This window comes from Dipodomys spectabilis, unplaced genomic scaffold (genome assembly GCF_019054845.1).
Source record: "Dipodomys spectabilis isolate Male_0828 unplaced genomic scaffold, ASM1905484v1 ptg000069l, whole genome shotgun sequence".
Taxonomy (NCBI): domain Eukaryota; kingdom Metazoa; phylum Chordata; class Mammalia; order Rodentia; family Heteromyidae; genus Dipodomys; species Dipodomys spectabilis.
The window spans coordinates 10,595,790-10,610,890 of record NW_024870746.1 but is presented as its reverse complement, the minus strand read 5'-3'; the positions used below and the strand labels follow the sequence as shown (position 1 = coordinate 10,610,890).

The 15,101-nt window shown below is 49.4% G+C and overlaps 1 protein-coding gene across 2 annotated transcripts; it reads right to left on the bottom strand.

The window, feature by feature from the left end:
- Positions 1-653: 653 nt before the first annotated feature.
- On the bottom strand, positions 654-14,891 carry Sv2a (synaptic vesicle glycoprotein 2A). Of its 2 annotated transcripts, XM_042681540.1 has the most exons (13): positions 14,780-14,891; positions 9,528-10,483; positions 8,206-8,386; positions 7,252-7,403; positions 7,019-7,152; positions 6,348-6,437; positions 6,002-6,112; positions 5,764-5,852; positions 4,994-5,158; positions 4,670-4,803; positions 3,126-3,332; positions 2,440-2,599; positions 654-2,142 (listed from the first exon to the last, which is right to left on the bottom strand). In XM_042681540.1, exons 2-13 carry the CDS (start codon positions 10,147-10,149, stop codon positions 1,959-1,961), a joined length of 2,229 nt encoding a protein of 742 aa, XP_042537474.1. In that variant the 5' UTR covers positions 10,150-10,483; positions 14,780-14,891; the 3' UTR covers positions 654-1,958. The 2 variants fall into 2 exon arrangements, with proteins under 2 accessions (XP_042537474.1, XP_042537475.1); XM_042681541.1 differs by lacking the exons at positions 7,019-7,152; positions 8,206-8,386; positions 9,528-10,483; positions 14,780-14,891 and having other exon boundaries at positions 7,252-7,376.
- Between the last annotated feature and the right edge of the window lie 210 nt (positions 14,892-15,101).

Below are 15,101 nucleotides of genomic sequence, written 5' to 3'. Positions count from 1 at the left end.
CTAGTATTGCAGGTATGAGCTGCAGGCACCCAGATCATATGTTTCTTAAAGGCACATCAGATTTGGAGGAAATTTGGTTCTGTTTTGTTTCTTAAGGAAAAACAGAAGTGTTCTTAAACATTCTACATTTTACATCTATGAAAGGAAAAGTCAGAGCGGCAAGACCAACTTAGGAAGTGTGCCATGTTATTCTGGCCGGCCTCCAGCTTGGGAAGGGAATTGTTGACCACCGCTCTCACTCTTCCTGGTCTGGCAGGATGACATTAAATAATGATGGAGAGGCAAAGAAGCAGAGCCAGTTTGGATTTTAAAGATTAGTTTCCTTTTATTTTTCATCAATATTTTTTCACTTCATTTTTCACATCAACAGAGTTGGGTTGAGAATCCTCAGGACAGGGAGGGAGGCGGATGAGTCTCCCCTGAGACTCAGGGGAGAGGGCTGCATCCAGCAAATGAAGGGTGAAAGGAGGGGAGGGGGCACACACTCAGATACTGGGCACTGAAGGAGAAGGCAGTCCTTTGAGCACAGACACCAAAGAGTTAAACAGTCACCACCTGGTTCAGGGTTACAAAATTGGGGAGTGACCATAGGGCACCAGACAGAGCATGAGGGTGAATCTGGATTTTCTTTTTTGTTATTTTCACTTTTTTCCTTTTAACTTTTTTTTTTTTAAACATTTTACAAACACCTAAAAACTACAATACATCACAGCTACTGTGGGGATGGGAGGAGGGCACCAAAGCAGCCACGCAGAGTAGAGCGGGACAGGGGCAGCTTCACCTACAGAGGCTATTGTGTGGGTGAGATGGGGAAATTGAGGCTCTGGTCCCTGCCTTTGGGGTCCCTCTCTTAATGCCCAACCTCTCCTCTTGGAAAAGAGTTGCCAGGAGGGCCCTTGCCCCAGCTCCTTGTGCTTTTTGATCTGCTGGTGTGACCCTATATGCCTGGTTTCTTTCCTTCTCTCGATTCACCATCAGCTAGGAGATAGACTGGGGCAAGAGAGGGAACTGTGCTCTTCCTAACTGTGCTGTGGTGAGTGGGTGGAGCCTCTCACTCCAGAGGAGGCCTACATTTGAAGGAAAGAGACAGGCCTTGTCAAGGGCCCTTGGGTTTCACTAGGCTACAGGACTCAACCTTGGCCTGGCCTAGGACTCCTCCCTCCTAGGCCCAACACAGACACAAAGTTCAGGGAGGTACTGTGGGAGGCAGAGCGTGTGTCCATTGAGATTGTCCTTGGCTTATAGTTGATAGGACAGTATAGTGGTACCCCTCCCCCATGGCACATACATCCACATACGTAAGTGTACACATACATCCACACACACAGTCCTGCTGAGCTGCCTCAGAACTTAATATCTAAATAAATAAGGATCAGAAAGGTAATTTCATAAAATCCAGGCTTCATACTTATAGCCCAAATTGAGGGGAAAGTGGAGGCCAGAGGGCTGAGGTTTATTGCTACTCCCCCAGCATCCAATAGGAGGTGTGAGAGGGCACCCGAGACCCTTCAGACTCTTGAGTTCTTTTGGTCCATAGTCTACACTCAACCCCAGCCCCCAACATAATATCCATGGTTTCACCAGGGCCTAGGCAGAGGAAATGAGGGGAAGGCAGGAAGTCTGTTCTGGAACCCCTGAGCAGGGAAGCAAGGGCCCCTCACTAACACTGGAGGAGAGAAGATGGGGCTCAGCCTTCTCTTGTGCAAAGTCAAGGGTGGTAGGAAGTGGGGAGTGCTTCATCCCACAACTGGGGTGAAGGCGCCTTCCCTGTAGTCCCTGCCCACGGGGGAGGGGGAGGAGGGGTCACACACATGCACACACACACACACAGCTAAGACACCAAACACAGGAGTGGAGAGTGAGGGTTCTGGGGGGCTAGGATGGCAGGGCAGGGAAGGGGAAGAAGGAGCTGTTGGTCTCACAGTGTGCCTGCCATCCCTAAAACCCCAGAGACCCCCTCAATGCAGCACCTGCCCCCGGGTCTCAGGAAGCTTCAGGGCCAGAGAGCTGCCAAGGGCAAGGGCAGCTGAGGCGAAGAGGATGGGGGCTGCCTTGGTGATTCCCACAAAGGATGTGAAGATGCTGATCCCCAGCACTGCTGCCAGCTTACACAGGGCATTCAGGAAGCCGAAAGCTGTGGTTCTGCTCGGGAGAGCCCCAGTGCCATGTAGAGGAAGGGCCCAGGAAGGAGACAATGAATAGGACAGCAAGGGAATGAAATGGAAGATGGCAGGCAGTGGGCACCAGGGAGATGAAGGATGGAGAGATCACGGAAGGGAAGGATAGGCATCAAATAATATAAATTGGGAGACAAAGGGGAAAGGAAACCAAAAACAGGTTAATAGTTAAAACTGCAATGATTATACCCCTTCCTCGCCCCATTTCTCCCCTGCCCTCCAGGCCCTAAGCCTGGTGCCCTGCTATCACGCCTATAACTACCTCTTGTCAGAAGGGTACAGTTCGACTGTTAACACGTCCAGTGCATTCCAGGATGCAATACTGACTCCCCCAAAAAGACAGAGCAGAGCAATCATGGCTGACTCGCTGTTCCCAAAAGACAGGAAGAAGCAGGAGACACAGGACATCACGCTGGAACCCGCTGCAGCCAGGACAAGAAAGAGCAATGAAGCCCACCCAGGACCCAGCCATGGCCATCAGCTAACTCTGGGACAACCAAAGGAAGGATTTTTTTTTTTCGCTTGTCCTCACACTCCCTTGTAATTATTAGTAATACCAGCAGCAGCCACAGGCCAAAAATCTTGATACTTTTCATGTGTTGATCTCCCTCATCAATCCTATGAGGCAGTTACGATGATCATTTCCATGTTGCAGGTGACAACCAGGCTCATGGAGGGTAAATTACTTGTCTAAGGCAGGTGGTAGAGCTGAGATTCAAAACCATGTCAAAGCGTGTGTCCCAAACACTTGTTATCCTGCCTACCTTCTTTGCCCCCTTAAAGAAAGTTCTATACCATGCCGACCCCATCCTCTAGAAAACATGAGAGGGAGCTACTCACTGGCCAATCTCTTCCACAATCCACTGTGGGAAGCCTATGGACAGTGTCCTCCAACCCCCTAGCTCCCCATCAGTTCTGATCAGCCATTTCCCTTCCTCTCCAGCTTACCAAGCATCCTGAGCCTGCCAATCTTGTCCATGAGCAGAGCAGATACAATATTCCCAGGAAGCACAGCCAGCGTCCCCAAGAAACTGACAAAGTACACCATGTAGGCACCTTCGCCCGTCCCTGTTACATCTAGCGGGCATCCCTCCTTATTGTGCAGGAATGTGCTGTTCACCAGACGGCTGTTGACAAACTTGTACTCAAATAGGTCTGGAGGGCGAAGGACAAAACACAAACTGTGAAGGGAAGCTCCACAGCTTTAGGCTCTGTGTTTATGGAAGTTAGCTGTAGGGGGCTCTCAAAATAATCCTTCTTTGCACTCATTGCAAAACATTGAGTAAGATCACCATAGGAATTAGGAAGCTTTAGAGCAGTAAATGACCATAATATCTCAAACAGTGTGACTGTTTCCAAGGTTTCTCTTCATTAATCTTTGCTTCTTGTTCACTCCCTGTACACCTGAGCTGGCTATAAGCAGCCGCCATGCTATGGGACTAAGAAATATATTTCTGGGCTGGGAAGGTGGCTCACTGGTAGAGCGCTTGCCTTGCATGCATGAGGCCGTGGGTTCGATTCCTCAGCACCATATAAGCAAAAAAGAAAAAACCGGAATTGGCGCTATGGCTCAAGTGGTAGAGTGCTAGCCTTGAGCTGAAGAGCTGAGGGAAAGCGTCCAGGCCCAAAGTTCAGGCCCCACGACTGGACAAAAAAAAAAAAGAAATATATTTCTGAGGAAAATATGAAAAACAACTTTTAAAAGTCCTAGCCATCTCTTTTTTTCCTGTAATGTGGGAAAATCTCACCCAGTATTCAATTTAGAAGTGAGAAGCTTCAGTCTCAGTCACAAAACCAGCATTTCATATTTATTTAAAGGACCACTTGTTAAGTAAATGAATGTAATGATTCTCAACCTTCCCCCAATTAATACTCTTTTTATATTCTTTTTTATTTTTCTAAGAACCTCATTGTATATTTCATGTGTGTGCCGGTCCTGGGGCTTGAACTCATGGAAGAGGACAATGAAGAAATGTAGTATTTTTGCCTTCTTCAAAAGTATTTTACAACTCAGGCTCTGGTGGCTCACATCTCTAATCCCAGCTACTCAGGAGAGTGAGGCAGGAAAATCTGTGAGCTTCTTATCTTCAATTAACCAAGAAAAAGCCAGAAGTGGAGGTATAGTTCAAGTGGTACAGTACCAGCCTTAAGCTAAGAGACAGTGCCCAGGCCCTGAGTTCAAGCCCCAGTACCAGCACCATAAAAGAAAATAAAAAAGTTAATAATAGCTCACTGAGTTATTATCATTCCAGCTAAAAGACAAAGAAACATTTTTGTTAGATATTCTATCACAAGAAAATAGCCAATGTCCAAATGGATTTTCCATACTAATGGTGGCTAGCCAGTGAGCTCCCACAACACCTACTCCTGGACTCTCAGCTTGAAAGCTAGTGAATGAGGAAGTGTCCTTCTCTCCTCATTGGATCTACCAGCCCTTTAGCTGACACCCACCAACCGCATCCACCCCACCCCACCCCCCCCCCCCACCTTACCAGTGTTATAGAATACAGTATTGATGAACGTGCAGTTGCGGAAGAATGTGTTGCTGGAGGTTACATCTTCAAAATAACACTCTTCAAACAGGGAATCTTCAAAAGACACTGACTTCAGACGCAGCCCAATGAACCTGTAAGGCCAGGATGATGAGACCCTTCCCCTTCATCCTCATCCCTTCTCCAAGACTCACTCCCTTAAGGGAAGTTATGGGAAACTCAGCCTTGAGTAGAAATTGCAGTTTCAATACCTTCCCAGAGTCATCAAAGAGACAAAAGGCACACGACACAGGGGAGGGGTGAGATTTAAAGGTCCCCACATACTTGTCATTGAAGTACTGCCCCCCTCGGTGAATCTGATTCTCCAGCGTGAAGTTAAAAGTCACATGCTCTACCCGCTCCCCAGGGAACACTTTAGTGCGGGCTGCGTAGTCCACTGCCTGGAGATGGCGGATCATGTCAGGAAACCAGACAGTCAGGCCATAATAGCTGGAATGAAGGGCAGTGTAATCAGTCAAACCCTATTAGGGCCTCAGTCCCCTCCAGACTCAGCTCACACTCCTCCCTTCCCAAATGCTTTGGTTCTGGGGACTTCGATGATTAAAAAAACATCTCTTCCCTCTGCCTAAAACACTTCTCCCAACTTCTACTTCTCAGCCTATCTAACTTCCTTCCATTCTTCAGGATTTAGACCTCTACCCCACAGGTTCCAAGTGTTCCCATAGCACTATGCACTTCCTCCATTGTGGCCTCATCATGCTGCTTTATAGCTAGTTCTGTTTATCTCTGACCAAAATGTAAACTCCATGAGGACTGAGACACATCTACTTTGTCCCAGTACATAACTTATTACCTGCGCAGAATAGAAATGTAATACTAGTCAGCCTGAAATACAAGTTTGTGCAAGGGAGGGAGGGATGGAAGGAGACAGGGAGAGAGAATGATCCAGACATGGATGGAACATCAGGAAGGGATATGAACAATGCTTTACCTTCTTATTCATCCCCTTTATTCCGAATTTCATTTCTCCTCCAGCCCCCTCAATGCATATAACCACAGCCACCATATATCACCCACTTCAGCCAACACCTCACCTGAATGACATGGTGAACCATACACCCATCATCATCAGAGTGATGCGTCGATATTCTGGCCCGAAACAGGAGAGAAAATTCCCCCAAACCTATAAGGGACAGAGCACAAGTAGTAACTTGTAGCACCCAAAGATCACTATTTTTGTCCTTCTACATCTCAGTTCACCCCTCAAGGAGCCCTCCCTTCTTCTCTCCCTCCCCCACTTCCTTTCTTTCTCCACCACCCATCTCCCATTACCTGTCCCCCCAGGCTCAAGGCGCGAACCCCCCAACGCTGGTACCAGGTCCCTGTGTCTGACTGGATCTCAATCAATTCATCCTCTTGATGAATCGTCTTAATGTGGGTAACCTGGATGGAATCAAAAGAAGAGTGAGCAATCACATTGTCTGTATTTTCCAACCCATTCCAAGTGTCTCTGTTTCCCCGCAGTAGAAAAATGGAAGAGGGGATATAACCCCTGAGAATGTCAATGATCGAGAGTTTAACCTGAGATGGCTAGGAAATTGGGGAGTATCCAGGAAGACCAAGTGAGGGCTGGCATTTTCAAGGCTTGGGGGCTCGAGTGGGGAGGGTTGTAACTTACTGAGAATACTCGCTCAGGATGCCCCTTGGCTCGCATGTTGGTATCATGAACCTGCTTCAGCACCATCCAGGCCTCATCATGCTTCCCATTCTAGAGCCACAGACATGATCCCAACAGCCATGTCAACCCTTCCAGACCCAGGATTACAGAACCGCTCTAATCTGGCTTCAGAAGTCCCAGATGCAAAATGACTCCAGCCCTCAACCCCCACCTACAGCATGTATCAGCCTAAGCTGGGGTCTGGCAATATGTAATCAGACTTGAGTAAGAATGGAGGTCCAGGGGGAAAATCCAAGCACAAGTTCTAGTGATTTCTTAGTACAATGAACAGAGAAAACTGCAGACAAGGGCAATGATGGGCAGGTGTGTAGTCAGTGAAGGGGTGGCATCTTAACCTTGCTCAAGCCGGATAGAACTGAAGAGAGAAAACGTAAGGGGTAGGAATCTAACTGCAGCTACAAAGTAAGAGCCTGGGTCAGGGCCCCTGCCTACAAAGTCTTAGCTGAGAATATCCTCTGGTGTATTCATCCATGAAACCCCGCTGGATAAAGTTCCTCAGAGTGCGGAGAAGAACAGCCACACAGGATCCCGCTAACCCCACAGTGACTATTTAAATATAAGGGCTTTCTGCTGCCCTCCCACCCCACCCCATTCAGCCCAGCCCCATTCACCTCCAGGAAGAAGCGAGGGCTCTCAGGCTGCGTGGTCAGAGCCCCGATGGCAAACACAGAAGGAAAGGCGCAGACGAGGACAAAGACCCTCCAGCTATGGAACTGGTAAGCAGAACCCATCTGAAAACTCCACCCTGCCAAAGACAGTCACGGCATCAGCAGAGAGGCCCAAGGTGGGAGCTCCCACCATAGCAAGGAGGGAGTCTGGAGAGTGTCTTCTGAGGGGTGCTCACCATAATGGGGGATGATGGCCCAGGCCATAGCGGCTGCATATACTCCACCAATCATCCAGAACATGCAGAGCCAGCTTAAATGTTCCCCACGTTTCTCCTGGGCCAGAAACTCCGAGAAATAGGAGAAGACAATGGGGATAGACCCTCCAATCCTGGAAGACATTGGAAGAATTTGGTATTTAGGAAATGGCCATATTCCTTCATTCCTAGTCCCCTAGATCCCCGAGTCCTTTTTATCTTCCACACCTTAAAAAAAAAAAAAACCATCTCACATACCATGCCCTACAAATTGCCCTCACCACCAGGGCTAGTGGGAAACAGGCAAGCAGGTCTCAAGGGAAGGGGGAAAAAAAACCCACATTAAATATTAAAGGCAACCACCAAGTTAGGAGAAAAGGAAGATAACTGTAGAAAATGGAAACACTCCTGAGAAAGAAGGAAAATATGAGGGCAAAAAAATGTGATGGAGTAGCCCAGAAAAGAGCTTGAGATGAGAGAGCACCAGTGAGAGCTGCCCGTGCATGGGGAATGCAGGCAGAGGAGCTCAAGGCTTCAACTTCTTGCCAGTTTGGGTGTCAGCAAGGTTGTTGTCAAATGCAGGAAAAGGTAACATCTAAGAGAGGGTAACTCTAGGAACCACAGAGCACAGGGCTGAGGCCAAGGTCCACTAGGCCTCTTGATATGATGAGTTCTCAGAAAGAGAACTCATTTGGAGGATTCAGGAGTGGATCAGACATGGAATGATATTCTGGATGGCAGCAGGCAGGCCCTAGATGAGGAAGCTGTCTGAAGCCGGTGGAGAAAACAAAACACAAAACATTCATTCGTTCATTCATTCATTCATTTCGCAGACATGTAAGGTGCACTTATGCTTGCAGTTATACTGAATTCCAAAGGCAGCAGTAACCAAGGCACGATCCTTTCTTTCAAGCGTCTTAGAATGTGAACACTCACCCAACCCCAGAAAGGAGGCGACAGAAGAGGAAAGTGCCATAACCCTGGACGAAAGATGAGAAGAAAGCGAAGACACTGTTGACTGAGAGTGAGATGAGCAGACACTGTCTCCGACCCAGCCGATCAGCCAGACCTCCCCAGAGGAAGGCTCCCACCATCATGCCTAGGTAGACGATGAGGCCTGGAAAGAGGAGGAGGAAATCAGAAGCAGAAGGCGGATGAGCAAGTACATCTCAATTCACCCAGCAACTAAGCATTATAGTAGCTGAAAACGGGATAGAATGGATAGAGGAACTGAAGAGCATCTAGTAGCTGTCTACCCAAAGATAAGACAAGCCAGGGAGAGAAGATGGATTGTATGAGCAAATCACTGCAGACCACCGAGTCAAAGGTCAGAGGTGGAAGATAGATATGGGAGAACCCCAAAACTTCTCTTCTCTCTCCTTTCTCTCTTCATCTCTCTCTCTCTGTCTGTCTGTCTGTCTCTCTCTCTCTCTCACACACACACACCTTAGTTCACATACAAGGAAGAATGTCTAGGTTCCCACATCCTCCCTGGGTTCTTTCTACCCACCCTTCTTTGATGCAACAGGTCTCTTTTATTTCTTGAGAAAGGGGCCCCAATTTCTTTAAATCTTCCCAAGGTATCTCTCACACAAAATCTGTTCTTTACTCCTTCCAGTCCCAATACTTCTGGTCCTAAAATGCCCCAGTTTATTGCTTCCTTCATAAAATCAGAATTAGAGTTGACCTTAAACATTGTCTACTCCAAACTTTTCATTTTATCCACACCTAAACCAAGCCTGCATCTTTTCTCAGTGAGTCTTAGAGGTTTCCCCCTCAAGGTCCCTATCAGAAAAGGACATCAGATCCTACTCAGGATCTACATCAGAACCCCTAAACACTCCCAAATCTGAGGAGTTCTTACCTCTATTACCCCAAACTGACCATCCCCCAGTGAGCATGACTACTGATGGATTTTTCCCCATTCAGGAAAAAGGAACAGAGAGGCTGTGGAGAAACACTAAACAATGGCCCAACTTACCCTGGCCATATCCTACAGAACTAAGCAAACCACTCCCCACCACCTAAGCCACTAGCCCAAGCCTGGATCCAGCTACCCTCTCTCAACCTCTTTCATGTGCAACCTCTTCCAAAAGAGGGTGTGTGTGAAAGGCAGTGTGCAGAGGAACTCTAGGCCCTCTGGGGATATGTTGGAAGGAGAAGGAGGGTCCACAGGGGCCTAATGGGAAGGATGGAGACAAAGATGTTTCCGGAGTTGAGAGTAGAATAGGGCTGCAATACCCCCCGGTTGGTCTTACCCAGCATTCCCTTGTTGGAGTCAGACAGGCACATGTCTTTCTCTGCACTGGGCAACACGAAGCCCACCACAAAGACCTCCACACCATCAGCCATCAGTGCCAGACCAAGCACGAAATAGAGCGTCCACTGGAATCGGCCGTGGCCACACTCCCGTAGGATGGTTTCATACTGCTGGGCCAGTTCTTCACGTTCTTTCCGCCTCTGTGCCTCCCCCCTGCCCCCGGGAGGACCCTCCCCATCGCTCAAGCCTCCTCTCACTCCAGCCAGGGGTGCCCCATCTGCCATCCTCTCACTTTTGCCGCTAGATTCTGCCCGGGGAATACCCTGATACTCCCCCTCGTAGATCTCATCATCCTCGTCATGGCCCTCGGTGGCATCACTGGATGCGCCACCTTCCTCCTCATCCTGGGCCCCTTCTCCACGGTAATAGCCATCAGCAGGGGCAGGGAAGTCATCGTCATCCTCCTCCTCTTCAAAGCGGGAATAGGATCTTCGAGAATACTCATCCTGGACTCTGTCCAGGCCCTTCACCACTTTCTTGGCCGCATGCTTCTTGACTTCCTTGGCAATGTCTTTGGCCCCACGGATGAAGGCTGCCCGATCTCGGAAGCCCTCTTCCATGATGGGGCTTTGGACACTTCACCAGATCTGCCTCCTTCTCTGCTTGCTTTCAAGTTTCTGCTCAAGGACGTGTGGAATCAAGAAGATCCCTCCCCAAGGTAGGAACAGGTTCCAGAATCTTTGGACTCAGGATAAGAGGAAATAGGAGCTGGCCAGAGAGTGTCTAGAAGGGAAAGGGAAGGAAAAGGGCTTGGATCTACATTTAGTTCAGAAGGGTGAGTGGGGAAAGGAGGGAAGGAAAGGGATCAGAAAGGAAGGGGGAGCCAGGTTGGTCTGGGGAGCCAGGGTAACTCAGGAAGGGCTGCCTAGTTCTCTTTCAGGCGCCTTTCAAGACCTGTGAAAAGTAAGAGAGAGAAAAAGGAAGCTGTGAGTCGTAGGACAGTAACAAAAGCTAATATAGGGGCCCTCTCATCCCAGAGCCTCACCTGGGCCACATCAATACAAGTCCCCTTGCTTTGAACTCAGAAGCTGCAGCCATGAAATCTGCTCCAGAACCACAGCTACCTACTCCAGGCCCTTTTCTTTTTTTTGGGGGGGGGGGGGGTCCGGTCGTGGGCCTGAACTCTGGGCCTGGGCACTGCCCTCAGCTCTTCAGCTCAAGGCTAGAGCTCTACCACTTGAGCCATAGCGCCACTTCGGCTTTTTTCTTTTTTGCTTACGTGGTGCTGAGGAATCGAACCCAGGGCCTCATGCATGCAAGGCAAGCGCTCTACCACTGAGCCACCTTCCCAGCCCTCCAGGCCCTTTTCTAACCCCTGCCCACATCCAATTCAGACATCTCACTTTATCACCAACCTGCAAGAAAACACAGGTGCTGAGGGTATAGCTCAAGCAGTAGAGCACTTGTCTAGCAAGTGTGAGGCCCTGGGTTCAATCCTCAAGAGTGGAAAACAAAAAAAGACCAAAAAAAAAAAAAGGAAATATGAGAAATAAGAATCCCCTAGTCTACTCTGGTCTGGGGTTCTTTTGAGGGCAAAGGTTGGAGGAAAATGTGTAGCAGGAAGACAACCCCCTCCCCCAATCTGAAGATAGACCGTCCACAGTCCTACCCTCAGGTTCTAGGGTTACAACCTCCAAAGGAAGATTTTTCTCCCAACCTACTTGAGCCTAGTGTGTAAAAGCTTAGCTTCTAGAATCAGATAGACTTGAGTTTGATTTCCTGTTTTGACACTTCCTAGTTCAGTGAACACAGGAGTGCACCTGAATAGTCAAATCGTATCCAAAACTGGAAAAGTAGGAAATAGAGGTATGGCTTAAGTGGTAGAGTGCCAGCCTTGAGTGAAAAAACTAAGTGAGAGTGTGATGCCCTGAGTTCAAGCCCTAGTACAGCACATAAATGTAAAAATAAATAAAAATGGAGAGGTAAAGATTAAATTAGCTAATGCATATATATGTTCCTTACCACAGTACCTGGAACCAAAAAAAGTGATAAAATAATATCTCTGACTACTGTAATGACAGTAATCCAATGAGATGCCCTAAACGCTTCACAGGTACCCAAAGAAAAAACAACCCTGAGGTTCTTTAGGATGAGTGGCAAAAGGGTCACTATCAAGGAGAATGCAGTTAGGGCAAAACATATGACTGATAGATGACCTAAGTTGAAGTCCAAATTCTACTTCTAGTCATGCTGAGCTTCCCAGTTTCTTGCATTTATTTAGTTTGAAGATAATTAATTGGGGAGGGGGAACTCTATTTCTCAGAGTGTGAAAACCTGATCTCACAGTAAATATTCTGTAAATATTAGTTTCCTTCCTTCCCATGAAGGTATGAGGAAAGCAGCAAGAGTCTGGGAAGGTCATGTTTAGATGTTGCTGCCCAAAATCCATCCAAAAGCCCATTGTGTTGAAGCTAATTCTAACAGATAATGTGGGCCCACATTATCTCCCTCCAGACCAACAAGGAAAGACCCCCAAAAAGGGAGACTTGGTACCTGAATAGAATGGACAAGTGAGAAGATCAAAAGCTAAAGTAATAGCTGGAGACTGGTGGCTCATTCCTGTAATCCCAGCTACTCAGGAGGCTGAGACCTGAGGATCATGGTTTGAAGCCCAGCCAGGGCAGGAAATTCTGTGAGACTCTTTTCTCCAATGAACTACCAAAAAAAAGCCAAAAGTAGAGCTTTGGCTCAAGTAGTACAGCACTAGCCAAAAGAAGCTCAGGGACAATGCCCAGGCCCTAAATTCAAGCCCAAGGACTAGCACAAAAAACAAACCAAAATAAAAAAAAAGCTAAGGTGATGACTGGTGGCCACCTTCCTTCATAATGTTGTATGTGTGCCCCCTTTCCCTGGTGAGGGTAAAGAATGACTGAAGGACCATACAGTTTCTAATGTGAAGATCTAAGGTCTATGGCTGCACCTCCTTCCTCCAAGGCCTCCTTTCTAATCCCCTTTAATCCTTTCTGCTTCTCCAGGCGTCAAGGGAAAAGGAGTCCGCAAATACCGCATTGCGTAGGCGGCTAGCGAAGAATAAAGGGGTCCTTGGGTATCCCCCCACAAAAGATATCCTCCAAAAGGAAGCACAAGATAACCTCCTTACTTCTCAGGACAGAGAGGATACAAGTCTAGCTTCAGATCAGAGATATATCCCTAAAAATATCCTGCTGCTCCAACCTATCCAGAGCCTTCATTAAATGTGACACACACACACACACACACACACACACACAGACAAGCCCTGGTAGAAGAGGGTAAGTAATGCTGTGTGATTCAGAGGGAAGCACTGCCAAGCACAGCCTTACCCCCTCAGGACAGATGTGAGCAGTGGACCACAGTGACCAGAGGCAGTGACCCCTACATCACCTTCTTTTCTTTGGAATTCAGGGCCCAATCATCCTCTATCCTCCATGATTAAGAGGGAACTATGGGATTCCCTCAGTGCAAGGCAATCTGCATTCTTTTCCATTCTTTCCAAAGCAGGAGCTGCCCCCAAACCCTGAAAGAAGCAGATGGACCCACCAGGAGCCATACCCAATGTTTGATGACAACCGTTTACCCCTGAGAGGTACAGGAGGGATAGAGAATGTTCTCAGAGCCACAGCAGTAGCTCAACAGCCAGCTCCCCCAGGGCCAACAAGCCCATGGGGGAGAAAAAGAAGACAAATTCTTAGAGCTGGTGAGGAAGTGGTGCTATTTTTAGCCCCCAAAGCAGCACAGAATGGCTAAGCCTGTAAAAGAGAGACACTTGGATAAGTGGAGGTTAAAGGAGACAAGATCCGGGCTTCCAAGGTCCTTTAAGATGGGCTAGCTTCACCTGACCGAAAAAAACATGCCCAGATAAAAAATATGCCCAGATTTTCTGCAGAGGGTGGAAAGGGGGGGGGGGGGGGAGGTTCTCCTGAGCAGATGCTTCCCTTTCAGAACAACTTGCTCGACCTTAGATCAGAAAGGGATCCAGACCTCCACCAAAGCCTCTTACTTTGGGGGGCCACTTAAATGTTCAGCCCACCCCAGACCAGGTAACAAGGTCATTAAGAAGCGAGCACCTATTAAAACGTCTGCGGAAGCGGAGGTGAGGGAGGAAGGAGAGGAAGAAAAGAGAGGAGAAAGAAAAGAGGAAGGGAGAAAGGAAGAAGGGAGAGAGGAGAAGGGGGGGATGCCAAAGCGCCCCTCCCCATTACAGCTGGAGGACTGAGCCTCGACCCCCCCCCCCCAGGACCAAGGCTTGAACCTCCCCTCCTCATAACCCACCCCTGGGTTAAGGAGATGAGAGCATCCACATTGGGGGAGGGGGACATGGGATGAAGGTGTCAGCTGAAAATGCAAACGGAGGAAAGCACACGGATAGGCGGAGAGGCAGGGACTGGAGAAACCTCCACACGCACCAGCTTAGAGACCGCCCCTGCCGGCAACTGCGGCGACCACCCTCCCCCATTCACCTCAGCTCTGGCACCAGGGACCAGCCCCTAGCATGGACTGAAGGGTTCGGGGGCGCCCCGCACCCTCGGTACTGCCGCTGGACACGAGCCCGCCATGACTCGTGCCGCCCCTCTCCCGGAATAATTGCCCACAGCCCCGGCCCTCCTCATCCCGGTACCGGGTCGATTACCATCTCCTCCTCCCCAGTGCTTCCATTCTTGATTCCCCCCCCCCCCCCCGCCCTGCACCTGCCCTTCTTCCACTGCCCCCACCCAAGTCTAGGGGCGCAGACTGAGACAGCATCCATTCTCTGGGCCCAGCCAAGGTCATTTATCATTCATGGGGGGGGGGCGGGGAGACGTCAAGGTGAGGAAGCGATCAGAGTTTGGGGGACCCTCATCTACCCAACAACCCCTCCTCGGGTTAATCTCCGGATGGTACTGGAGACTTGGCTAAGGTGGAGGGAAAAAAAACACCCCTCCCTCTCCCTGTACACAAACATACATATGTGTGTAGCCAGAGGTACGGACAGACATGGCTATGTACATACGTATGTATATGTACACGCATATGCACGCATGTCCTGAACCGCACAACGAAAGAGACAAATACCCTTCTCTACCCCCCAATAAAACACCAACCCCCCCTCCCCCCAGCAGGGACGGCCGCCCTCCCCGTAAGCAAAGCATCGGAGAATAAAATGGCTGCAAGGCAAGGATGCTCTGGCCAGGGCGGGGTGAAGGTGAGAGTCTGAAAGAGGGGGGGTCTCACCTGGCTGGGTACCCCGGGTAAGGGAGTCCCAGGTGAGGGTGGGGGTCCGGCCGCGGGGCTGAGGCGGCGGCGGCGACTGCTCCGGGTACCGGGGAAGAGGCACTGCAGACCTGCCCCCCCCCCACGCTCCGGCCCCGCCTCCGGCCCCGCCCCCGCGCCCAGAGCACCGGGAGAGACCATTGGGGGGCGGGCGGGGGGGGGGCGATACAGGGGATGGGAAGGGGGGAGGGACTCAGGACCCGGAGTGATGATGAAGAAATGATGGAAGGGAGGCGGCGCAGGGAAGAACCACAGGGGTCCCTGAAAACGGCACTCAGCCTTT

What these genes read in the sequence shown, in the direction of transcription:
- Sv2a (XM_042681540.1), bottom strand. Translation starts at nt 10,149, where the DNA reads ATGGAAGAGGGCTTCCGAGATCGGGCAGCCTTCATCCGTGGGGCCAAA. An exon ending in TGGTTCACCATGTCATTCAG is followed by an intron (nt 5,159 to 5,763) that starts GTGAGGTGTTGG and finishes CCTTCATTCCAG; the next exon opens with CTATTATGGCCTGACTGTCT. An exon ending in GGGCAGTACTTCAATGACAA is followed by an intron (nt 4,804 to 4,993) that starts GTATGTGGGGAC and finishes CTGGCCTTACAG; the next exon opens with GTTCATTGGGCTGCGTCTGA.